Source organism: Alligator mississippiensis, chromosome 4 (assembly GCF_030867095.1).
Source record: "Alligator mississippiensis isolate rAllMis1 chromosome 4, rAllMis1, whole genome shotgun sequence".
Lineage (NCBI taxonomy): Eukaryota > Metazoa > Chordata > Crocodylia > Alligatoridae > Alligator > Alligator mississippiensis.
In genome coordinates, this window is record NC_081827.1 from 77,492,857 (window position 1) to 77,516,451 (window position 23,595).

The 23,595-nt window shown below is 40.8% G+C and overlaps 1 protein-coding gene across 2 annotated transcripts in view; it reads right to left on the reverse strand.

Moving 5' to 3' along the window:
* PPP1R12A (protein phosphatase 1 regulatory subunit 12A) overlaps nucleotides 1-23,595 on the reverse strand; it is a 195,607-nt gene that overhangs the window by 69,102 nt on the left and 102,910 nt on the right. For both annotated transcript variants that reach the window (XM_059726121.1, XM_006274960.4), the window contains exons 5-9: nucleotides 21,257-21,401; nucleotides 10,677-10,751; nucleotides 9,637-9,725; nucleotides 9,346-9,503; nucleotides 3,395-3,513 (exon numbers count right to left, since the gene is read on the reverse strand). In XM_059726121.1, coding sequence (XP_059582104.1) covers nucleotides 3,395-3,513; nucleotides 9,346-9,503; nucleotides 9,637-9,725; nucleotides 10,677-10,751; nucleotides 21,257-21,401 — 586 coding nt within the window. The remainder of the gene's footprint in view (nucleotides 1-3,394; nucleotides 3,514-9,345; nucleotides 9,504-9,636; nucleotides 9,726-10,676; nucleotides 10,752-21,256; nucleotides 21,402-23,595) is intronic.

Sequence of the window (23,595 nt, forward strand, 5' to 3'; positions counted from 1 at the left end):
GATATAACCACATCTCAGTCCTTGAACAAGATTAGATTTAAGATTTCCCTCCATCTCTCACTACATATTTATAGTTTAACAGAAAGGCATACCATCTTGATTAAAGCAAGTATTGCATCTGTAATGCAAGAACTAGTGTTAAGCATATCAACTTTGAAAAAGCCAGAACAGCACTAGCACTTCATGGTCATTGGAAGAGGTGTGCCTATGTTTAACACAGCTTTGGTCCTTATATTCAGAGAATATCAACAATTCTTTAAGGCACTGACGTAAAGGTTTATTCCTAGTAGGGCTGTCAAATGATTAAAATTTTTTATCATGATTAGTTGTGTGATTAAAAGCATTAGTCACAATTAATCACGATTTTAATCACACAGCTAAAAACTCAAAATTATGCAGATGCTTTGTATGGTTGGGGGTATGTGGGGGGTGTGTGTGGGGGAGGAAGGCTGTGAAAGTGTGGGGGGCTGCGGGTATGTGTGCGTGTAAGGTTTGGAGCCTGGGGAGGGGAGGGTCTCTGCATGTCCTGGCAGGATGTAGGGTACTGTAGCTCAGGAGTGAAGGGCAGCAGAAGGGCTGTGGGAGCTGTGGCTTGGGAGTGAGGGACAGAGACATTACTGCCCACCTCACAATCATATTACAACCCCTGCTCACAGGTGTCCTCTTTTTTAAAGCTGGAAATATGGTAACCCAACAGTAATGCAACCTGGCGGTGTACAGAGCAGTGCCCAGCAGGTAAGTTTGTGGAGGGGAAGGGGTGGGGGAGGGGGTAGATTGAGGCCCCCATGGTGAGGGAAGGAGTGGCACCTGGACAGGGGTGAATGGGGCCCCAGGACAGGTTGTGGGACAGAGCCACAGAAGGCCCATCTGGGGGGCGGGGAGGGGGGGAGAGAACCTGCCCCAGCCCTGAGACCCCATTCATCCCAGCCCCTGCCTCACTCCCTCCTTCACTGAGGGAGCCTCAATCTGCCCCCCACCCACCTCTTCCCCTCCACAGACTTACCTGTTGGGTGCTGCTCTACATGCCACCAGGTTGCATTCCTGGTCATGTTCATGCTGTAGCTGCTCATGTGCATCTGTGTGCCTGTACCCCGCCCCCCCAACCTTCCCACTACAGCAGCCTGGAGCCTGCAACTGCACCCGGGCTGCCCTGAAGCTCTTCTGTACTGCCACCGCTGCCCCGCTGGGCAGCCTGGAGCCAGCAGTGATAGCAATGGAGCAGAGCCCAGGCTGCAAAATCCATGTGCATGATTAACACGTTAAAAAAACTAATGCAAAAAGCAATTAACCCATTAATCGTGCATGATAATGTTGATTATTTGACAGCCCTAATTCCTAGCCTTCCTCAATGGTTGAAGCTTCCTAAAAGCTGTGGACATTACATTTTGAGAGGAGAAACTCAAACTCAAAGCTAACAGTCCACTAAGATGGACTTCTCACCCCAGGCTGTGGAGGGCACTCTTACCACTACAGTCCTGAAGGGCAAATCCTGCACACAAAACACAGAACTTGTGCACACTATCAAATCTGTTCTAAGATCCACTGTATAATAAGGACCTGGGCATTGGACAGATGTGTGAGAAACTAAAATTGATTCATAAATTTCCATCAATGTAGTCAGAGTACAACCAATAAAGAGGCTAAAGCTAGAACTGTCGGGAAAATAATCCTTCTTTTGTTCCAAACCCTGGAGAACTCTTCAGCATACAGCCCAAGTACATTACAGTCGAGAGTGAGACCTCAATCAGTTTATACTGATCATTTCAGACATTCTCTTTCAGCTCCTATGGATTAAACCAAGGTGGTACCTAGGGCTACTGTTCAGTAAAGCTGCATTAATCCTAAAATTAATCTACCATCAAGACCATTTCTTCTGTCCCTGAAGGAGTACAAAATAGACACTGAAAAAATTGATGTTAAATTTTGCAAGAGCTTGACAATGAGTGTCTTAAGGAGAGAAACTTGTAAAGGAGACAAAGATACAACCTTAAGAGTTTAAAATATAGCAATACCAGACAGTACAGGCACAGATTCTTTCAGAAGAAACTCCTAGATAAACCTATTACTTGTGCAAGTGGAAAAGTGAAGGGCCAAAAAACAAAAAAAACGCCAAAAAACAATTCACCACAATCTAGATACCCTAAGAATGATCAACACCTCTATAGATCTGGTCTCCCCTTGACAAAAATAGCCTTAATGCTGTCAACTTGGAGATTATCATCCTTCACATAATTATATGACAAATTATGATGTCCCCCCTTTTTAAGACTCAACAATCAATCTGACTTACTGTATTTACTTGATTCATAAGATGAGGCACCCCCCTGTATTTCACATGGGGGGCAGTCCCTCATCTTAGAACTGAATACAAGGGAGGTTGAATACTCCAACTCAAGTAATACCTCCATATACCTGCTAATGGCAACCTCAAGTTTTCACAGAAGGTAGCCACAAAGACAGTAGGTCTTTCAAATGATAGCAGGGAGCTAATCACTTGACTATTTAATCCTGCTCCAGACTTTGCATTATTGCAGCAACACTGCTAGGAGTACTTGAGGTATCGGAGTTCACTGAAAGTTAAATTGGTATGTCACAACAGCAACAACCACAGAGATGGACCTCAACTTCAGAGCCAATAATACTTAATATTAATTAGAAGTTAATTTTCTATTTGGCCCATCTACCTAAATTTATGAACAGATGAACTTACTCCAACACATTACCTTGTATGTGTCAACAACATTGAATGCTGTCTGTCTACCCACAATCAGTTACATTGGTTTAAAGTGTTTGCAAACAGATCACAAAACAGCATGGATACAAAAGAAGTTTAAAAAAATCCTTGTTCGCCATTAGCTTGTTTCAGTTCTTAGATTTTGGCAAAAGTTGCTCCCTTCTCGTTTCCCGTGTTCCGGAACAGTGAATACTTGAACTCTTCTGGAATACCACAAATTCTTCCCTTTCATATTCAGCTGCACCGGGAGTCAAGATATGCAATTGAGGTTCTTGTTTCCTCTGCTTCGCTTGCATTTAAATGGAGGAACTGCCCCCTTCTTTGAAAACTGATAGTAGGATAATAAATAAGATGCTTATGATAGGTAACTGTCTCCCAATACTCGTTTTTGTTACAAGTCCAGTCTGCAATGTGTGTAGAAAGTCTCAATAAAATATGATAAAAGACACAGCTTTTAAAATATTTCAGAAAGTACCTTAAGGAAATATTTAATGGAAATAAATGTTCTAATGACCACTGAATATTCCAAGAATATTTGCACATTTTCAGACTTACTAGACAATTAATTCACATTGTAACCACTGTAATCAACATAGGCATACAGAATAAAATACTTCAAAATATGCATAATGTATGTACAGCAATTATTTTTTGTTTTACCTTCTTAACAGGTGATGTAGGTGCCATCTGACCAGTGGTTATCGAAGGTGCTGTCACAGCTACGGAACTGGGTTGCGTACTGACGTTATTTGCATTATTAGCTAGAGGTTTGTTCTTGTCTGCAAAAGATTTTTGGTATTGTCATTTATAATGTATTGACTTATATTAAAATATAAAGTTACACTTCTTCTGAATTGGGTGAAGTCCTTAATTAGCCCAGCCAATAGCATCTTATTTTGCATTCTTGGTTTTCTTTCTCGCTCTCCAATTTTTGGCATTCTAATTATATCTCATTACAAAAGGCTTTTTTCTTACAAACCTTAGAAAGGTTGCTACTTTTTCCTATATTCCAACAACATTTTTTCTCTGCATTAAAATCGCAAATCAGGTAGGTACGTACCTACAACATTAAGCATATAATCAAGTCCCAGTAAAACTACTCGCATACTTAAAAGTTACATGCATGCTAAAGCACTTTGATCTAAAACACCAGGGGCCAACTTTTTTGGTACATGTGCTGAAACTACAAATTAGCTCCATACACTCAAGTGCCACTCTGACCTCTTTCCCCTATCCAATCTGTTGCTCTGCTTTCTGCTCCCTGCCCTATGCTCTCTGCCCATTCGACTGCTCTGCTTTCTGCCCTGTCTGCCACAGTGCTGTCTATCCTTTCCTTCATCTGCCACATGCCACGCACATAGTCTGCCTGATGCTTGTGGCACACGTGTGCCACAGACTGGCTCTCAATTAAGCCTGCAAATACAGAAACAAATCTAAAAGCAATCCAAAACTTTTTAAAAGACGCTTTATTATATTGGACAAACTACAAAAAAAATTGTCGCTTACCTTAGCTAGCCCATAACCCTGATGGCAAAGCAGATAATACACTAAGGCATAAAGTACAATGAAAAGATGTGCTGCATGTTTTTAGTGTGAAAAGAAAAAAAAATCCTTACTCCAATAATTTTTGTCCCCCTATTAATTCAGCCATATTTGCCATTTAAGATTCTACTGCTATCAGCTTCTATTAGCCCAAGGGAACTGACACAGTCCTCTAACACAAATAAAACTGTTAGAAAACAGTTCATTAGAACATAGCTATTTTTGGTCATGCATGTGGCAAATAGCCCAAGCTTGACTTTCAAATTCTTACCTGATACCTTGGCACTTTGTAAAAAAACAACTTTGTTACTGATTGTGACAACATTTATAGGATAGAGGAAATGTTGGTGTATGAGGCATCTATTTTAGTTATAAGCTTCTCCCAGTCATAGGGGAGACTCAAAAAGTGGCAAAAGGCTGAGCTAAATTGACAACCTTTAATTATACAGGTCGTGTGGACTGTGCATACAAGTTGGGAAAAGTATAGGAGACAAATGTAGGTGAAGCAGTCCTAGATAAACAAATGAGGAGTAAAGCTGCGAATTCTGACGTGGAAGAAGCAGCTGTAAGAGGATGCGAGTATTAGGGGTAAAAGGAAGGGAGAGATAGAGAAACTGGGCTCAATAGCTGTTTTGAAATTATTTGAAATTAGGAAGAGAAGGCCTGTAAATAAGACCGAGTTAAGCCACATGAGAAGACCCGTGGGAAATTTTCCAGTCATGAGACGTAAACTAACACAAAAATGGAAGACCCCCCCCCCCCCAAAAAAAAAACAACAAAACCCCAAACAAATCAACAAAAACCTACACAATGCTGGGGCTCTACTTGCTTTATAGTTTCCTATACCTTTAGAGTTCATTAGTTAACTTATTTTGAAATTTTTTATTTTTTTTTTAAATCTGAGCTTCTCACATAATCAAGTTTCCAGGAGCAGAGGTCCTAGCATAATACCCCACCCCAACACTTGATAAAAATCCTGAGAATCTGCAATGCTGCAACACTCGTTAAAGTGCTTTATAACAGCCAATTAAAATGTTCCCTAACATTCTGAGAATGTTTGTTGTAACGCAACCTTAAAATGAATAATGGGAAAAAAGGGAGAGTGCAAGCTTGGAACTTTGTGACAGCTCTACAGGGAAAAGTCTAACTTCTGTAGCTTGCCAAATAAAGTATGATAAAGCCTTGTTGATATTAAAAAAACCCAGAGTTTACATAAATTAATTCTTGCGTCTCAGTCAAATTTTCCTGGCACAAAACTGTCCACTAGTAATGAAGAGAATACAGTTACCAGAGAGTCACAGAATTCAAGAAACACTGTAGCTGGCTTACTGACCAAGGCAGCCAGCCCTGCATGCTGGATCACAGGAGACTCAAGTCTACCAGACCTCAATCTCCCTAGGGGAGGGCTACAAACTTAAAGAAATGTTATTGCCCTCTAGGTTTGAGGTATATTTTGCAGCATGCCATTAGAATAGCAGTAAGAACATCTAACCTAATTCTAATAGAACCATCACTAGCTGATGCCATTTTTTTTCTTTTTCTTTTCTTCTCTTTTCTTAACAGGGTCTTCAAAAGTGATGAGACAAAGATATGCTGGAGAAGGAAGCCTGTGAAATATCTTTCAGACAGAAAGAGCTCCTTAAAAGTTTCTAGGGAACCCACAACAAAGGCCAGAGAGAGCCAAAGCAAATAACGATAAACTGACTTTTAGATAATGGGTATGAATCTATTGTAGTTCACCAATGACCATTAAGTAGCAAGTCAAACAGAAAAGAAAATAAAGCACCTAAAACTCAGCCTTGGTGTACTTCAAGCCCTTAGTTTCCTTTATACCACAGATACCCTTCTCCCACAAAAACAGCCCCTCAAAATTAAGCAGAGAAGCTTCCCTGGGTCTTAAGCAGAGAAGCTGATTCTTCTGCCCAGAATAGGGAGCAGCTCACTTTGATTCCTCCTGCCAAACCAACTCCCCAGCAGCAACAGTGGCATTTCTATTCAGGCACCTGAGGGAGTCAGCTGACTTAACGACCCATTGTCCTTCACTTCCCCCTTTTTTTAATGATCATGATGTTCCAATGATCAAGCTAACCTTTCTTCTGGCAAGTTTACTGCATGCTAGCTACTCCTGGTTTCTGTTCTCCTATTTCACAATCTTGAAAACTTTTTAGTCTGGCAGATAATAAAGCTTGCAGACTTTTTCCAGGTCCTTTCAAAATAACAGCTACACATAAAAGCCAGTCTTCAGCAGCAGTTGAAGTTTCAGCCATCAGTTAAGAAGAAAAGGAATTGCGAGTTGCAGATTAGGCTGTCTTTGCTGTATACAGCTATAATTCTGGGGGGAAAACATTTTTTTCTTCATTCTGCCTTCACAAAAAAATGTGTGTACACCTTATTTGAGGGCATGTATGTGCAAGAAAATGTGTTACATTTTCATCAGACAAAAGCATCAAGCAAAGCTTAAATGCTGCAGTTATTTGAAAAAGCTATTGTTTTCTTGAAAATTTGGGTTAAAAAGGTAATAGCCTAAAAATAGAACATTTATTAGTGCAACTATTACATTTTTCTCTAGATATTTTTATACACATCTCTAAAATGGGTAAAAAGTAATGTTTGTGTTAATCTCTTTCCAAATATTATAATGGGTTCTTGTTCATAGAGACATTTTGTATTACAGAATATAATGTGCTCATTTAAAACTGTGTTTGGGCCTAGATTTCCCATCTGTTTTATACATTACAAGAGTTGCTACATTAATATAAAGTTATTACTTCCAAGAGTGCCTAACATACCTTCACAATCAATCCGACAGAATGAGTTTAAGCAACAAGTCTTATTCATCCAACTAATAAACATATGCAGATGAAAAACCCTGCCCCAGCAATCCTTGGATGCCCAGGCAGTCTCATCTTGCAACCATTCCTTATATGTTACCACTGCTGCATGGTAATATAAACAAAAATGGAGATATGCTACAGAATCAAGCTGCACTATAGGCTGAACGTCCCAAGGTGGACAGCAGGGAAGCTTCTCCTCTCCCCTCAACTCAGTTAGCAGTTTCTACAAAAGTCAGATGTGCAAATGGCAGAATTGGTACGGAGTCTCTCTCTGCAGCAATAACTGCATTCTTTTCCAGAGACGTACATAAGCAGATAAAGAAGATGAAGTCTTTTAAGGACAGAAGTACTAGTGTGTGCATGTGTGGGGGGACAAGAGGTGGAAGGATTGATTTAAGGACTCTGGCAACTTTTGATGTACAAGTTGTCCAAGAGGGTAAAGCTCTGCATCTCTAAACCATCTACCCCATTCAAACACAGACTGAATCTTTGCATATGCCCCTTTAAATAGTGTTTGAGTCTACCTTCCCCAGAAGTATAAATGTCTAACTTCGCTTCTAACAGGCCTATTGTAATGCCAGTTCCTCCACATCACAATCTATTTATTAAACCAGACTTCTAATTTTTGGGCAGCCAGTGGCCACAACTGTGCAGGTGCTCCCATCAGCTCCCCACCACCATGCAGGCAGCCTAGCATTCCTCCCTCCCCACTTCTGTGCAAACAGCCTAACTCCACACCCCACCCCCAGCCACCCACACAAGGCAGCCCAGCTCCCCATACAGCTGGAGTTGGGGGGGGAAGAGGGAGAAGCCCAGATGCCCAGGAGCTCTCTCCCTCTTCTGCTGCTTTGGGAGCTCTGTAACACAGGCAGGCCAACTTCCCATATAACCAGGAGAAAGGGGGCTGCTGCATATGCAATGTGCACATCTGGGAGAGAGGGACAGCCAAGCTATCCAGGGCTCCCTGCAGAGTCTGGACAGCCCAGCTTCCCCTTGATGCATGCACAGCACCTGCCCTACACACCTGTGGTGTGGGCAGGCTCGCTCCTCTGCTGCGTGCACAGCTCAGGCAGTCCAGCCCTCTCCCAGCTGCTGCAGTAGGAACAAACAGGGAGGGGCAAACAGCAGCCAAGTGGGAGTCCATGGGCCACATGCTAACCTTCTAGTTGGACAGCCCTACTTTACATAATCTTAATGGAAGTTTAGGTCAGATATCGGGGAAAAAAAACTCTCTCAGTAGGAGGGTTGTAAAGCACTGGAACAGGCTACCTAGAAAGACTGGAATCTCCATCCTTAGAGGTTTTTAAGACCTGACTGGATAAAACCTTGGCTGGGATGATATAGTTGGGGGTTGGCCCAGCTTTGAGCAGGGGGTGGACTAGATGGCTTCCTGAGCTCCCTTCTAACCCTAACGTTCTATGATTCCTGAGTGGTACATAAAGCAGCTGAATTACTATCAATATTTCTTTTGTTAAAACTAGTTTATGAGACTTAGAATACATTAATATTTACCTTAAACACAGAGTTCATTTGCATGTGCCTGAGCCAAATCCATTACAACCAGTGTGCTTCAGGATGACAGAACAGAGAATGATATTTGATGTTCTAAGATTTCAAGCTCTGAATCACAAGCATGGTGAGCAAATAACTCCACACTTAGGTCTTGTTTCTCTTTTATTTCCTGCCATTTTCACATCCTTTCTGGACACTGCTGGGGCGTCTAATACATTGTACCAATTTTAAAATGGCTCATTAAAATACAGAATGATTCCATTGCAATAATGCACCTATGAGCTATATTCGCTTTTAAATGCATTTAACTTTTAAGAACTAAGGGCATTTATACACATACATTTGTCTGCTCCGACATGTTTAGCTGACTCAATTAATCGAGTCTGCTCTGCATCGCATCCATTTGTATAAATGGTAAACTGTGCATTATTAACACTGAGAAAATGGCAGTGGTGCGCTTTTCAACTAAAACACCTTTGATGCATTTCAGTTCAAAAGCACACCGCCATTTTCTCAGCACTGACACACATTTCACCATTTATACAAATGCATGCGCCGCAGCACTGGGCACTTTTAAAAGCACCCAGCACTGTGCTGCAAAGGTGTACAAATGCCCTAAAATTTGAACAAAGAATCAATTCCCCTTTCTCACATGCTTCTAATGCAGTGAAATAAGCTAAAGCAGACTCCTAAAACAAAACATTTCTCCAAACCTAAATTTACCTGTTTCTGCTTCAGATTCTGAGTCATCTTCTTCATCCTCTTCACTAGAACAGCTGGACTCATCCTTCTTTCCTTCTTCTTCTTCATCTGCTTTCTCATGCTCTAGAGACTCAATGCTGGTTGCATTCTTTTCTTGCTCAATAATCAAAGTCTCTTTACTGGAATGAAAAAGATTTATTTCAAATAAAAGTATTTATTAACTTGAATAAAAACAACCAGACATATAAGTAGTTCATATTTTTCATAAGTTTTTCTTATCTAGAATATCATCTCATGTAATGCTGCACTTACTTTTTAAATGGTTTTTGTGACTGATTATTATCCAAGTTGGCCGTAGATTCAATTAGGGGAGATTTCTTTTCTCGTTTTTCACTATGAAGCTTTCAGGGATATAAAAAAAATAATGCAGTGAAATTGACAGGTTGATAAGTGACAAAGATTTAATACAAATATTATTGGATAAATACATCATGCAAAATATTCAAAACACTATATCTGAAAAATTAAATCAAACTATGTTGCTCATCTTTCATGGTTAAATGCACTGACATCCGTAGGCAGTATTTGACAGAATGGAATGGAAGGACAGTTAAAGTGGCATTTATTGACTTTAGCACCAAGTCAAACCTGAAGATCAAGTCCATTAACTAACTTGAATTGGTTACACCTAAACCCCCCCCCCATAATTACGAGACACTCTAACGTTATAAAAATCTACGTGTCTGTCTGTCTGTCCATAATGCTTTATTCATGCTCTGACTGGGTGACAAACAGCCACTCAGAGCATGAAAAAGCATTCCGATCGTGGCAGCGGGCTGCCTTCTGTCATGGGGATACAGGGGACTAAGTGCCTGGAGGCAGCGGCAACAGAGCGGACAGAAGTGGGGGGGGGGGGGGGGGGCGCAAGGCCAGCAGGACCTGGGCCCAATGTGGTGGCAGGGGGGCAGTCCGAGCAGGGGAAAAGCCAGCCTGCTGTGGCGAGGGAACAGCGGGCCTGGCCCAAGGAGGCCGCAGCAACAGCTGGAGGAGGGAAGGAGCTGGCCTTCTCCCCACCCAACACATCAGCGCCAAGCCCACTCCTCCTGTCCACCCGCTGCCACCGTGTTGGCCCCGGGCCCGCTGCTTCCCCCCACCATGGCGGCCCAGCTTCTCCCCACCCTTGGGGCCAGGCCCACTCCTCCCTTCCCTCCTGGGGCGGGGAGGAGGTGGGGGGGGGGGAGTGGGAATAGGCCTGGACTCCAAGCAGCAGGAGGAAAGGGGGAATGGGCGCTCTACCCCCACCCCCCATCATTCTTAACAGACATTTGGCTACTTTATCTATAAAACCCTACCAGATTCTGCTTCTTTTGCAATTCTTCTAAATATCCTAGAATGTCTTCATCTGCTACATCAAACGCAGTCTGTCCCTGAAAGACAAAAATGTAAACGCATCACAGTTTTAAATGTAGGATTTTAAAAATCATGGATTAGGATGTGTAAAAGCACTCGCATGATTATGTAGGTTAGAAGAACAACCATGCAGTGAAGTTTTTAAAGTATGAGCCAAACTTCATCAAAACTCATATCTTTCCATCAGTGATTAAGCAGAATATTGCATATCCACTTATGTTTGAAAGTGAAACGCATGCTCAGAAAAAGCACTTTCACCAAAAAAATGATTTTATTTAACTCATTAAGAATATAAATCCAGACCAGAGAGAAGTGGGGATGAGAAGGCTGTCAAACAAGCTTTTCCTCTCCTCCCAGCACCCACCTTTTCTGAAACAACCAGATTGAGTGTAGCTGCTGGCTGTAGAGAGCTCAAGAAGGTTGTGGGGAGTGGGATGAGAGTTGTTCAGTTCCTGTTCTATTAGGGCCAATATATCTGACCTGTCCGGGTAGGGAGCAAGAACTGACAATTTATTAAGATTAGAGAGAGCTGCAACGTTCCCAGCTCACAAAGGAGACCACTGAGAAGCAAGTTAAAAAGCACCAATCTCCATAATGTGAAAATATAAGGGTACCAGTAAAGTACTGCTAAGGTTGCCTAACCTATTACATGATAAGATCCAATTTCCAATGAGCTAAACTATAATCATCCTGGCTTAACATCTCCTCTAAAAAGAGTCTCTTTCGACGAATATTTTTTGGGAAATTTCAGCATAAGTGGCTTGCTTAGCTGTTTTTCAGAATGAGGTTAGGTGAAGTGTTTTGCGAATGCTAAGTTTTTGGGGTTTTTTTTTTTTAAACACACAATTCTGGGACCTCCACTCCTTTCAAACAAGGCAGGAAATTTGAATTTGGCAGGCAGTCCAAATTTGGCCAAGTTATGAACTTCTAAAATGTCAGTTCACATGTGCTTGGTAGGACTTGTCAAGAAGTGGCAGTTAAATTATCTGAAAAATCTGTTTATAGTAAGCATGCCCTATACTTGGACTGCTGGCACAGAGTAAAAAAACAAACAAACAAAAAAAAAACAAAAAACTTTCCTTGCAATTGTTTCTTGTGGTATCCTCCATCCTGACATCTAACCTTAAATGTTCTTTAATATATTTTTTCAGTATATAAGTAGTATTAAACAATGTTAGACAAATTTTCAGGCCACTTTCTTTTACCCCACCCCCTTTTTTAAATGTTCAGATGACCTGTGGAGGATACTGTGAAGCATTATTTCTTTCCTTTAAAAAAAAAAATATACAAGACTTGAAGGCAAAGGAGGGCTAACTTTAAAATTAATAGTTTATTTCTCTTACAGTTAGTATTTAGGGTATTCTGGTCAAATATAAAACTTGAATCTAATTTTCTTAGAGTAAGAAATTTTCTTTAATATTTGCTAGAACTCTTTCAAATTAATGTTTCATTAGATAGCAAGATACATTATATATTACTTGAGCAGATGGAGCTTTTAGTTAATGATCAGTTTTTTCATTTTACAAAAACACAAAGACCTTTGAAGGATTTTTTCTGCAGAAGGCTAAGATTAGGCCTGATTCAGCAATCTAATACAGTTCAGATGAACACCTGTCAGTCTGTTTCTGTTCACTGCAGAAAAGGAATTTTTGAGGGAGAAACTGTCCAAACATAGTAACAATTTTCGTCTGTGCCTTGATCAGCTTTGTTAACAGTCTGGTACATGTTTTCCAAATGCCAAAAGCTCATTCTTTAGGATAGTCTCCCATAACAGTGAAACTGCAAGTCAACCAAAGCCAGTTCTGCTCATTTTCTAAATACCTGCAGAACTAAAATCTTAAAAAACAGACGAATTTTGTAAGAAGTCACAGTTCAAAGGCCTGCCTTACATGTACCCATGGGGGGAGGGGGGACAGAAGGGGGGAGGAAACCAACATTTGTTTCACTTTGAACAGCAGTAGTTGAGGACATTTTTTTTTTTTTTAAACCTACTGCTGATTTTGCAACAGCTAGTTCTCTAAAATGCAGCCATTTCCCATCTCTAACCAAAACTAGACTATTGATTACTGCTAGTTTTCTTTTTTCAACCCATAACAAATATAATGCATTGAAATATCATACAGAAATAAAAGGAACATACTAAATTTGTGTTGTAAATTGTAACTACACTATTTCAATTTTGTGAATTGTAAGTTAGCAGTAGGTTGTCTTGTTCACCTCACAGGAAGTGCTGTAAAGGAATAATAATAAAACGAGCCTTGGCAATTCTTTGTTGAGAATTCTGTAGCAAAACAAACCTCTTAACCAGCCAGAAATTTTAGAGTCAAACCTGGGACACTACACCAAAGTCAAATGATTATATTGGAATTGGAGTCCATTACTGATGTAGGTTTACCTTTGCTGACCTGCTCGTCTGCACTGGACACCAAAAAGTTTCTAAAAACCTGATGTTTGGAGGTTATGTTCTGAATGTTAACATATTAACACTTGTAACAGTAAGTTTTTTTGTAGCTAAACGCAGTCTTCTTCAAAACCAAAGCTTTATTAACTTAAACATAGCTTTTACATAATGAAATTGTCACAAAAAACATCCCTTCTAACTCTCTTAGCTTCCTGTATATGTTCACAAATGACTAATGAATGACAAGTTTTTATTTATTTCATTTGTTCCTTGTGCGTCAACAGGAACTTCTTCTTACTAAATCTTCAAAGTTATACATATATTTGAAAGGAAAGAGTTGTTCAAGTTCTACTGAAACCAAATTTAGCTGGCATAGCACTGATAACATAAGGAGGGAAGGATAAATTTTGACTAAGAACTTGGGATGTTTTTGTTCAGGAAAAAGTAGGTCTTTTTAATTGTAAAGTAAACACATTTGATACTTTTTAATATATATATATATATATATATATATATATATGTAATAAATGGATCAGACCAATGGATCCATCAAGTTCAGTATCCTTCACATTACCTGGTTACTCTCTCTCTGGACAGAAATCCCCAAATTTCAGTTGTCACAGGTGCCTCTAACCAATCACCTCTGAACTCACTCTATTTCTGCTACAACTTTTTGAAGTGAGATGACCAGAACTGAAAGCAACATTCTATGTCAAGGCATACCACTAGCTTATACAATGGCAATATTTTCCTCACTTTCCATCCTGTTCCTTACATCCTAACACTGTTTGCTTTTCTGATTATTGTTGCGCACTGAGTCCTCACTGAGACGTTTGCCAGAAGCTCAGGGATGAAATCCTAACTCCACTGCAGTTTTGTCACAGTCATCAGTGGAACAAAGATTTCACTCTATGTCTATAACAAATAAAAAAAGTCAGTTAAGAACCCAGTAAAGGGTATGAATTCTTATAACCGTTTCCTCAAATGTAAAGTGTTCTCTCTGCATTTGTCACGATTTTATTTCTTATTTCACTTACAATTATTGTTCATCTTACTGGAAAAGGGCTTATAAAAACCTAAGGTACTTTAATAAGTGACTTACAGCCCATACCACCAGAGACCAACCCTTTTTAGCTGATAGTCCTGCATTTTAACCCACGATACATTTTTTAAAATAAACACAAATATTTCTGTTTCTCCACACAACCAAGAAAGTGTCCAGCAAAATGAGCAACTGTACCAACAAATGTAAAACTGGCAGTGTGAAATGCTTTGGTGAATTGCAACAGTATTTTAATTGGCAACTTAAATTCAAACAGAAAATCATTTTAAACTTGACTTGCATTTTGTTTTAAATATTTTACTGAAGATAGATTTCCACCTAATTTGTACGAGACGGTACATTTTGCTCATTCTATATGTATGTCAAGCAATTATGTAGTTTAACATACACTTAGGCAGAACACTACAGAAATCTTTCATACTACATAATTTTTTTACTCTGCTTAAGTGCATTGGGATGGAAACAGCTTCAATTAAAATTATTAAAAAGTGTTTATATTTATTTTCTATTGTTAAATACAACTAACCTTCAAAGCTGATGCACAAGAAAAATATTGTTTCAGAAAAACATCTTTTGCACCTAAAATTGATTTATTAAATCAAGGCAATAGTTGATGAATTGAACCAGTTGTTTTTCGTCAACAGTCCTTCAAGATTGTACAATATGTTTGTTTTATCCTCAGACTTCAGTTTTATAGGGTATAGCAAACGTGCTCACAGCATAGCCTGTCAGATTCCAACGAATCTGTGAATTCTGCTAAATACCTTGGCACAAGGGCACGGAAAAGGAAAGGAAAGGACTTTCATTTTATTCATAAATGATAATTGGAAACAAGTTTTCCTTCTTTTGGAACTCCCAATCAGATTCTCAGGGCATGGACAACCATGCTTTGTTGCCACTTTAAAGGGGAAGGGAAATTGAAGTGCTCTGAGTGTGGAGCAGCTGTTAAAATCTACCCATTATGATAGGTACAGAAGTTACACATTAACCGATTTAAGTCATCAGAAACTGGTTTAAACCTGTAACAGAACACAAGCTCTGTGAAACTGGTTTAAGATAAATCTGGTTGAATGTAGTATCAGACTTAACTGATTTGAGTCAAACTGGCTAATGAAACTTCTGTCCCAGACCTCTTCCTGGTTCAAGCTAAATCACAGTCTCCCAGCATCCCAGCATGCTTTCCAGCCCTTGGCTGTCCTGGACTGTGTGATCTAGAGCAGGGGTTCTCAATCCCCAGACCACAGCCTGGTGCTGGGCTGCAGCAGGTCAGCTGCCAGACCAGAAGTGGCCACGGACCAGCAAACGCCACGCCCCCGAAGCTGGGCGGAGAGGCCATGGCTCCTTTTGCAGGGCCTGCGGCAGCGCAGGGTTTGGCCCAACCCCCAACCCAGGGGGTCAGGGTATCTTTACCTGTCTGCCAGCTGGAAATTCCGGCCGCAGTTTACTGTGACTACTGGGCCGTGGTTTGCCAGGCTGCGGCCACTTCCGGGCTGTGGTGCCGGGCCATAACATAAAAACTTTGGGAACCCCTGCTCTAGAGAGCAGGGCTGGGCCCACCCCTCTGCTCCCTAGCTGGAGCAGTGAGGGCTGGCAGGCAAGGGGGCGTGAGGCAAGCCCAGCTAGGGATTCAACCCAGTCTATGGGGCAGGAGGGAACTGACCCCCCAGGCAAAACCTGGCTGACGTCTGGGGCCAGGTAGGGGGGGGGATTAAACCCCTATTGCCCCACTAAAACTTACTGCTGGCTGCAATTGTGGACTACAAATCCCAGAGGCACCTGGAAGCAGGAAGAGGAAGTGATGAGCAACCTTGCAGAGTCCTGCTGCTGTTAAGTCTGGACTGCAAATCCCAAAGGCCTTGGAGGCAGCAGGAAGAGCAAGTAAACACACAGCTAAGGAGTCATGCTCTAACACCCCCTGGCTTCTGGCCTGAGTCACTGCAGGCATGTGGCTGCATTTCTTGAATTAAAGGTAAATGCTTGTTCACTTCTGTTTCAATTTAATCTGTGCAACTTAGACTAACATGCAAAAACTGAATAGATTCAGCCTTGGGCTTTTTGACTGTCTGTATCTAGCCTATATCTGCATGATCCTAGTTAATTAAACTGCCCATTGTCTTGGGATAAAGCAGGATCAAAAATTGGAGTAGTTTTGCAATGCTCATATCACTACAGAATCATGTTAACATAACTGTTGAACTATAACATTTGATATTTGTATCCTTTGATATTGATACAATTGTTACAGCTGCCTCTGCTCTCAACTTTAAATGAGCTAGTCACTTAACTAATCAAGTTAAATAAAGTTGAAAATATTGTCTTTGCAACTGGAAGAGAGAGTAGTTCTATCCAAAGCTGGTTTCACACTTTAACAAACTCTACTTCTAGATGCTTCTAGCTGTAGTTTGGCTGGACTTCTTTAAAAATGCAGCAGCAAAAATGTATTGAGTGAGTGTATTTAATTTCTATAATTTAGTAAACTAATTTTAGGCCTTTACATGAGTTACTTTATCTTTCATTTTAATTTTATTTTTAAAAAAGAAAAAGTATTTAAATAAAGTCACATATTACAAATGCTAATGTAATTAAACCATTCATCAGTCATCAATGATTCATGTAATGAAATCATCAATCACTGATGGCTCAATATCTAGCTGGGAGGAGGTATCAAGTGGGGTTCCTATGGGTCAGTCCTGGGTCTGGTATTGTTTAATATCTTCATTAATGATTTGGACAATGGGACAGTGCATGCTAAGCAGATTTGTAAGTGACACCAGATTGGATGGAGCTGATATTTTGGAGGGCAGGGTTAGGATCTAGAGTGACCTGGTTAGACTCCTAAAATGTTCTGCAATCAATCCGATAAAATTCAACAAGGACAAGTGCCAAAGTCCTGCTCTTGGGATGGAACTGCATCCCAACAGCAAAAATAGGGACTGAGAAATGACTGCAGCACTGCAGAGAAGGACCTGGGGGTTACAGCAGACTGACCAACCATAAACTGAATGAGACAACCATGTGTTCTTGTTGCAAAAAGCCAACAGAATCCTGGGTTTTACTAACAGGAGTGCCATTTGCAAACCAAGGGAAGTGATTCTTCTGCTCTATTCACTACTGGTGATGTCTCACCTGGAGTACTGTATCCAGTTTTGGACCCCATGCTTCAAGAAGGATATGGACAGATTGGAAAGAGTCCAGTGCAGAGCAACAAAAGTGATTAGGGACTTAGGAAACATGACAGATAAAGGAAGGCCGAAAGAGCTTGGGTTATTTAGTCTGGAGATGACTGAAGGTGGATTTGACAACAGGCTTCAAATACCTGAAGAGAGATTAAAGAGGGGACTATAGGAGGAATTTTCAGACTACATGGGTGGGAATGGGCTACCTAGAGAAACTGGAATCTCCTTCCTTGGAAGTTCTTCAGAACAGGTTGGACAGACACTTGGCTGGGATGGTTTAGTCAGGGGTGACACTACTTTGAGCAGGGGCTGGACCAGAAGATTTCATGAGGTCCCTTTCATCCCTAGTTTCCTATGATCCTTCCCCGCTGGAATTCCAATTAGAGATGCATTCAAAACAAATGATAATAAGTAGATAGAACCTGAAAAGCTGTTGGCTGAAATACCTTCAGCTTGGCACCTATACAAATAGTATTGCAACTATTGGTTGTATCAGGTGGTCACAATGCATGAAATTCCATCTTCAAAGTCAGATAACCTGGTACAAACTTCAACAATTCCTTTTCCCCACCTCCACAAGGACTGCCAAAGGCACAAGCACTAGACAATTTCATTAACAAAGTCTGTCCTGCTTCTTGATAATAATGCAGTGACTTGCAACTAGAATTTTAACTTGTGGAAAAAAAATAGTACAGGGAATTAGGCAAACAGCTGTACCAACATGCTGCATAGGTACACTAAAACGTATGTAAAAAACCACTGTTGTAAGGGTCACTGCAATGTCTCAATGATAAATGTCTAAATCTTTCCAGGAAACAATCTCTGGTCAATTATTTCATTCTTCCTTGGTATAAACGGACCCTCTTCCTGTGGAACAAACATCTACAATGTTTTTTTGCTGCAATAGTCAGCATTAATAGCACTGGCATTTAAAAGTGATCATAACAGATTAAGGAGTTAACAGAGCATTAAAGATAAACATGCATTTGTCTTGTTGCCATTGTTTCAGTCTGACTGATTGCTAACTAGACAACCACATGCCCAATTACACTGCAAAGTCTATTTTGAGCAATCCTAAAACTAGGACGGGGTGTGTTAAATAAAGCTTGGATGTGCGGTGCAGTACCAAAAACCAAGGCCACATGTGGTCCTGTAACTTGCTACTGTTTTTTCCATTTATGGGGAATCTGAGCATGAATTTACCAAGAAGGCTTGCTGCCTTCTATGCAGTAGTATCTGAGAAGATAGATAGAAAACATAGCTACCGACTCTTAGGTATGACCTGCCCATTTATCTCCATTTGGTTAACATTCAAGCCGAGTAACAATTTATGGCAGAACTCTTCTTGCCAGTTATCAAATATAACAGATTTAGCAGACAAAAGGGTTATTAGTCTGCATGTAGAATCAAAGCTGTAAGCTTCTCTCTCTATAGACAAGTACTGCAGGAATGCACCCGAGTGCCTACAGCAGGGGTGGGCAAAATGTGGCCCACCAGGTCATTCTATGTGGCCCGCAGGGCCCCTAAAAAATTTAGAAAAATTAATATTTATCTGCCCCTGGCTGCCTGTCATGTGGCCCTCGATGGCTTGCCAAAACTCAGTAAGTGGCCCTCCGCCCAAAATAATTGTCCGCCCTGGCCTACAGTGTGAAGGAAATGTGCCTTGCATCTTCAATAAGAGGCATAATCTACAGATCGATTCAAGACCTTTTCAGTTTTTCAAAAGCATTAGAAATGTGTTTAATTTTGAAAACTGTGTGGAAACAGATCAGAAACTTTTGGGAAGAGCAATAAACTGATCACACTGCCTGTTGACTTTTAAAAACTGGACCTAGCAAAGCAGAAACCAAAATTCAATGGCATTATTTTGGAATTACAATAGTCTGATCTACAGTTTGCAAAGGAAACTTCTTATCTATGATTGCTTGGCAAGGAGGCAATTTGGGCAAATTTCTTTGTAAGTTTTTATTTAACAGCAAAGCTATTCTAACAAGGACAGTGTTAAAAGGTTATATCATATTAATTTATTTCACAGTTTGCCTGCCTGAAAAGTCATATGCTGAATACAAAGTTAACTTCAGATATAAAGTTATGTAACTTTCTAATGCGTTCCTTCACCTCCACATATCACATGCAGGTCTCTACACTTCATGTACTTTGCACTTAAAACATTTTCCATTTATACCTTTAAAGTATTTATGTGCCTTATAGCTAAAAACTTTCAAACCACGCAGATTAATAGTAGCTTTGGATTTCTTAATAAGATGTTAATTCCTTAAGGTTATGATCCCTTTTAATGCCAATGCTATTAATCTTTTATTGCTGATTATTGCAGCAAAAAAATATTCTAGCTGTTTGTCCCATATAAACAAGCTCTATTTATACCAAAGAAGGGGGAAACAATTGGCCATATTGTTTACTGGAAAGAGTTAGACATCCTGGAGACAGTGCAGTGACCCTAACCAACACTGTTTTTTGACATGAGCTTACCTAGATTAATAAACAATTTAATTTTCAAGACACTGTTTTAGTCTATCATGCCAAACACATAAAGCAAAGCAAAGCAAAGCAAACAAAAAAAATTTGTTCTCCAAGGAGCTGAACACCTGCAACTCATGCTAGTTTCAGCAGTGTTGTGGATTCCTGGCATCTTTAAAAGCTAAATCCATTATTGTATATTTGGCAAAACAACAAATGGAGCTTCTTAGCTCGCGTTAGCAAATGTACCTCTTCAGCTACCACTGTTAGCCTCCTTCCTCTGCCCCTTTGCTTTTCCTTTTCTTGCCAAGACTGATTTAAAGATTATCCAAATGTACACTACATGTCTCCCCACACCTCAAAACTCCAAGTAAATAAATTAGGTTTCAACAGCAAATTTAGGCACAAACATTAAATTCAGACATGGTAAATCATTTTATGACTGATTCAACTAAGATACTTAGCTTGATACAGGGCATGTGAATTTGGGTGTGGGTGGGTGGTTAATGCCGTTTTAAGGTAATTCCATCCTTTCCAATACATTGCTTTCCTGATCGTAATCTTGACTCCTAAACACAACTTATAATTTCCAAGATAAACCAAAAATGTTACCCTTTGGCGTTCAACGCCCCACCCCTTGTAGAGATGACAATTTTTTTCCAGCTCAAGTATCTGCGCCTGGGAACTTCATAAATGTTTTTTAAATAATTTAAGGAACTGCTTTGGGAAAGAGTCTCCATAAATCTCAAGAGAGGTGTGGGGAAATTTACATGCACTATAGGGACTGATGCTGGAAGATAATCAGGGTCCAGATGGAAGAGAATAAGAGAGAAAAAATGCGCTAGAACTTAAGCCCCCCTTATGCTGCAAGAACAGTTTTGATTTTGCGGCTTTTTTAAGTGATGCAAGAAGGGCCCTTGCAAACTACTAAGTCCACAGCTCTCTGATATGTTTTCCAGAGTGCACAAAAGGAAGAATATATTATTTGATCTTTATTATACATAAATCTAATAGAAACTGTTATTATTAAATTAAGTTTCCAGAGCCCAAAGTCACCAGCACTGACTTAGGTAACCACACTGACGCTAATACAGTGTTACAAAAATCTGCTTGAGTTATGACAAGCCAAAAAAAATTAAGAAAATATTGAAGAAATGAAAAATGTCTTTGATCTCTAACAGCACCCACAAACCCTATCTGACTTTTAGAACCTGCAAGTGAATTTAAAGAACAGAAAATTAATATAAGTGTGGACATAAACATGCTGATTCTAGCAAAACAGGCAGTAGAGAAAGCACCATGAACAATAATGGCACTTTATTTCTATTTTTCTTACCCTGGCTTCTAAAGTCACTTTAGAGACCAGAACTTTGTATCTTGACAAGGATTACATAAAAATCCTACCACTTTGTTGACAGCCTCCATATCACATAGGTTTTCCACTAAAATTCGACAGGCTTCTTCTTTACCCCAATGAGCAGCAGCATGAAGTGGTGTCCAGCCATCATAATCTTTAATATTTACATCATAGCCAGCCTGTATTAAAAGCCTAAAGAAATTAGAAAAAATAGGTGTTGTAGTTGAGAGTAGTAATGTGCCATTACTTTCTAAAATTATTTTATAAAGTAAGCTTTAATTTTCTTGCCTTCACTTTAACACTCACGTAGGATTAACAACAAAATTTTTTTTTAAGACTTGTCAACTTACAAGGCACATTTCCTCCTAAAAATATATTCCTTCATCAGTACAGTAAATTTAGTGCAACTTAAAGTTAAGAAAAATATTTTTTGCACTGTATTCAATAATTTGTTACTGGCAAACCAATTTTACTGTTTCCCTGTACAGTGGGAGAGTTCTATATGCTTCAGTCCTCAGGAAAACAGGACCCCTCAAGTCTGTGATGTGCGCTGCAGATTACATATAGCTCCAACATTTTCTGGGCATTTTAAAGAAGTTTGCAAAGAAAAGTAGTACATAGAACCTTTATTACTGTATAATAGCACTGAACCTTTATTACAGTGCAATAGCGCTGTACAGCCTAAGCCACACATATGGAGGGTTTATCTGACAACCAGGAAACTGATGAATATGCAGGGTGATTAGTAAAGCTGTGTGACGCTTTGGTCACTGATTCAATTTGGAGGAGATTCGGCCTGATTCAGTGGCTGAATCTCGAAATCCAAATCAAATCAGGAGACCCATTAATCTCTCTGAATTGAATCGGAAGCCTACAATTTGATTTGGAGATTTGACAATTTGGCCATAGATACAGCTTTAAATGTTTTTTCTACGTACCTCCAAGGTACTAGGTGCAGCTCAAGAATGCTGAGATGGAGTGGATGGAGTGTCGCAGAGAAGCACGGGGAGATTCACCATGAGCTTAGCAGCGGACCCGGAAGTGGACCAGAAGTACTTCCGGTGCATTTCCAGGTCCGCTGCAGAGCACACGGGGGACCCCCCCTCACCACCCGGCTCAGCGACTGGTGCCTACTGGGGGGGGCACCCAGAGTCACCCTGAGGCCGACTTACAAGCCAGGGGGACATGGGGAGGGGGGGCGCACCACTGAGCACATGGAAGATTCCCCTGCACTCCCATGGGATGCTCCATCTGCCCCACCGTCTCAGTATTCACGAGCCGCACCTGGTACCTTGAGGAACACAGAAAAAACATACAAAACTGTGTCTATGGCAGAATTGCCAATTCTTCGAATCAGAATTGCATCTTCACATTCAGATTCAGCCAAATCAAATCAGGGCAGTGATCTGAATCAACGAATCGAATCATTGTCCCCTGAATCAGGCCAAATCCGAATAGAATACTGTCCACTTCGCACACCCCTAGTGATAAGCAAATCCTGCAAAGCCCATTGGCAGGTGCTGGATAGCAGCAGGATCCTGGCTCTACTCAGCTGAACTAAGTGGCAAGCAGGAGGGTGTTGCCACCATAGGGGACCTTTGAGTTCAGCAGCACTTGGTTTTGCCAGCACAGCTGTGCCCCTCTGTGTGCTATAAACAAAGTTGCTTAAGTAGCTGCTTAAATGATTCTTCTGAAATACAATTAATAAGGTGCTAACAGGGAGGCTTACAAAGAGGCACAATAATTAAAACAAAAACTAGTTGTGCATCAATAAAGATTTTCTTGGCCGATACTGACAGCTGATTATTAACCAGGCATATCAGCTGATACTGATCTGATAGCCAATTTACAGGAATGTAGCCTGGCAGCTTAAAGAGCAGTGCCTTGCAGGTAACTCTGTGGAAAGGAAGGGGTGTGAGGAGATAATTGAGGGGATGAGTGAGGGAGTGGAGCAGGGACAGAGGCTGCCCGGTCAGGGCAGCAAATGGAATTCTGTGCCAGGGAGTAGGACGGAGCCCACGTGCGGCTCATCCAGGACACTTGGGGAGGGGGGGAGGGATGAGGAGGGAGGCAGCTCCCCTATGCTGTGTGTACCCCCAGGGGAGGCATGTGCCCTCTCCCCCAGATTTGTGCATGGGGCAGAAGTGGACAGCTCGCTACGGGCTCAGGGCCAGGGACAGTGCCAGCCTCTTCCCAGTGTAGGGACTGGGCAAGAGCTGGGATCAGAGCGGGTGGGAGCGGGGCAGGCTCAGCTGGGTGAGGCAGGCAGCAGCATTACTGGCAGGGGTGGCTATGGCAAATTTTGGGGTGGCTATAACCCCCACGAGCCCCTAATAGCACTGCCTCTGCTCAAGGCACTTCACTCTGCTGCCTTTCCCATGAGAGC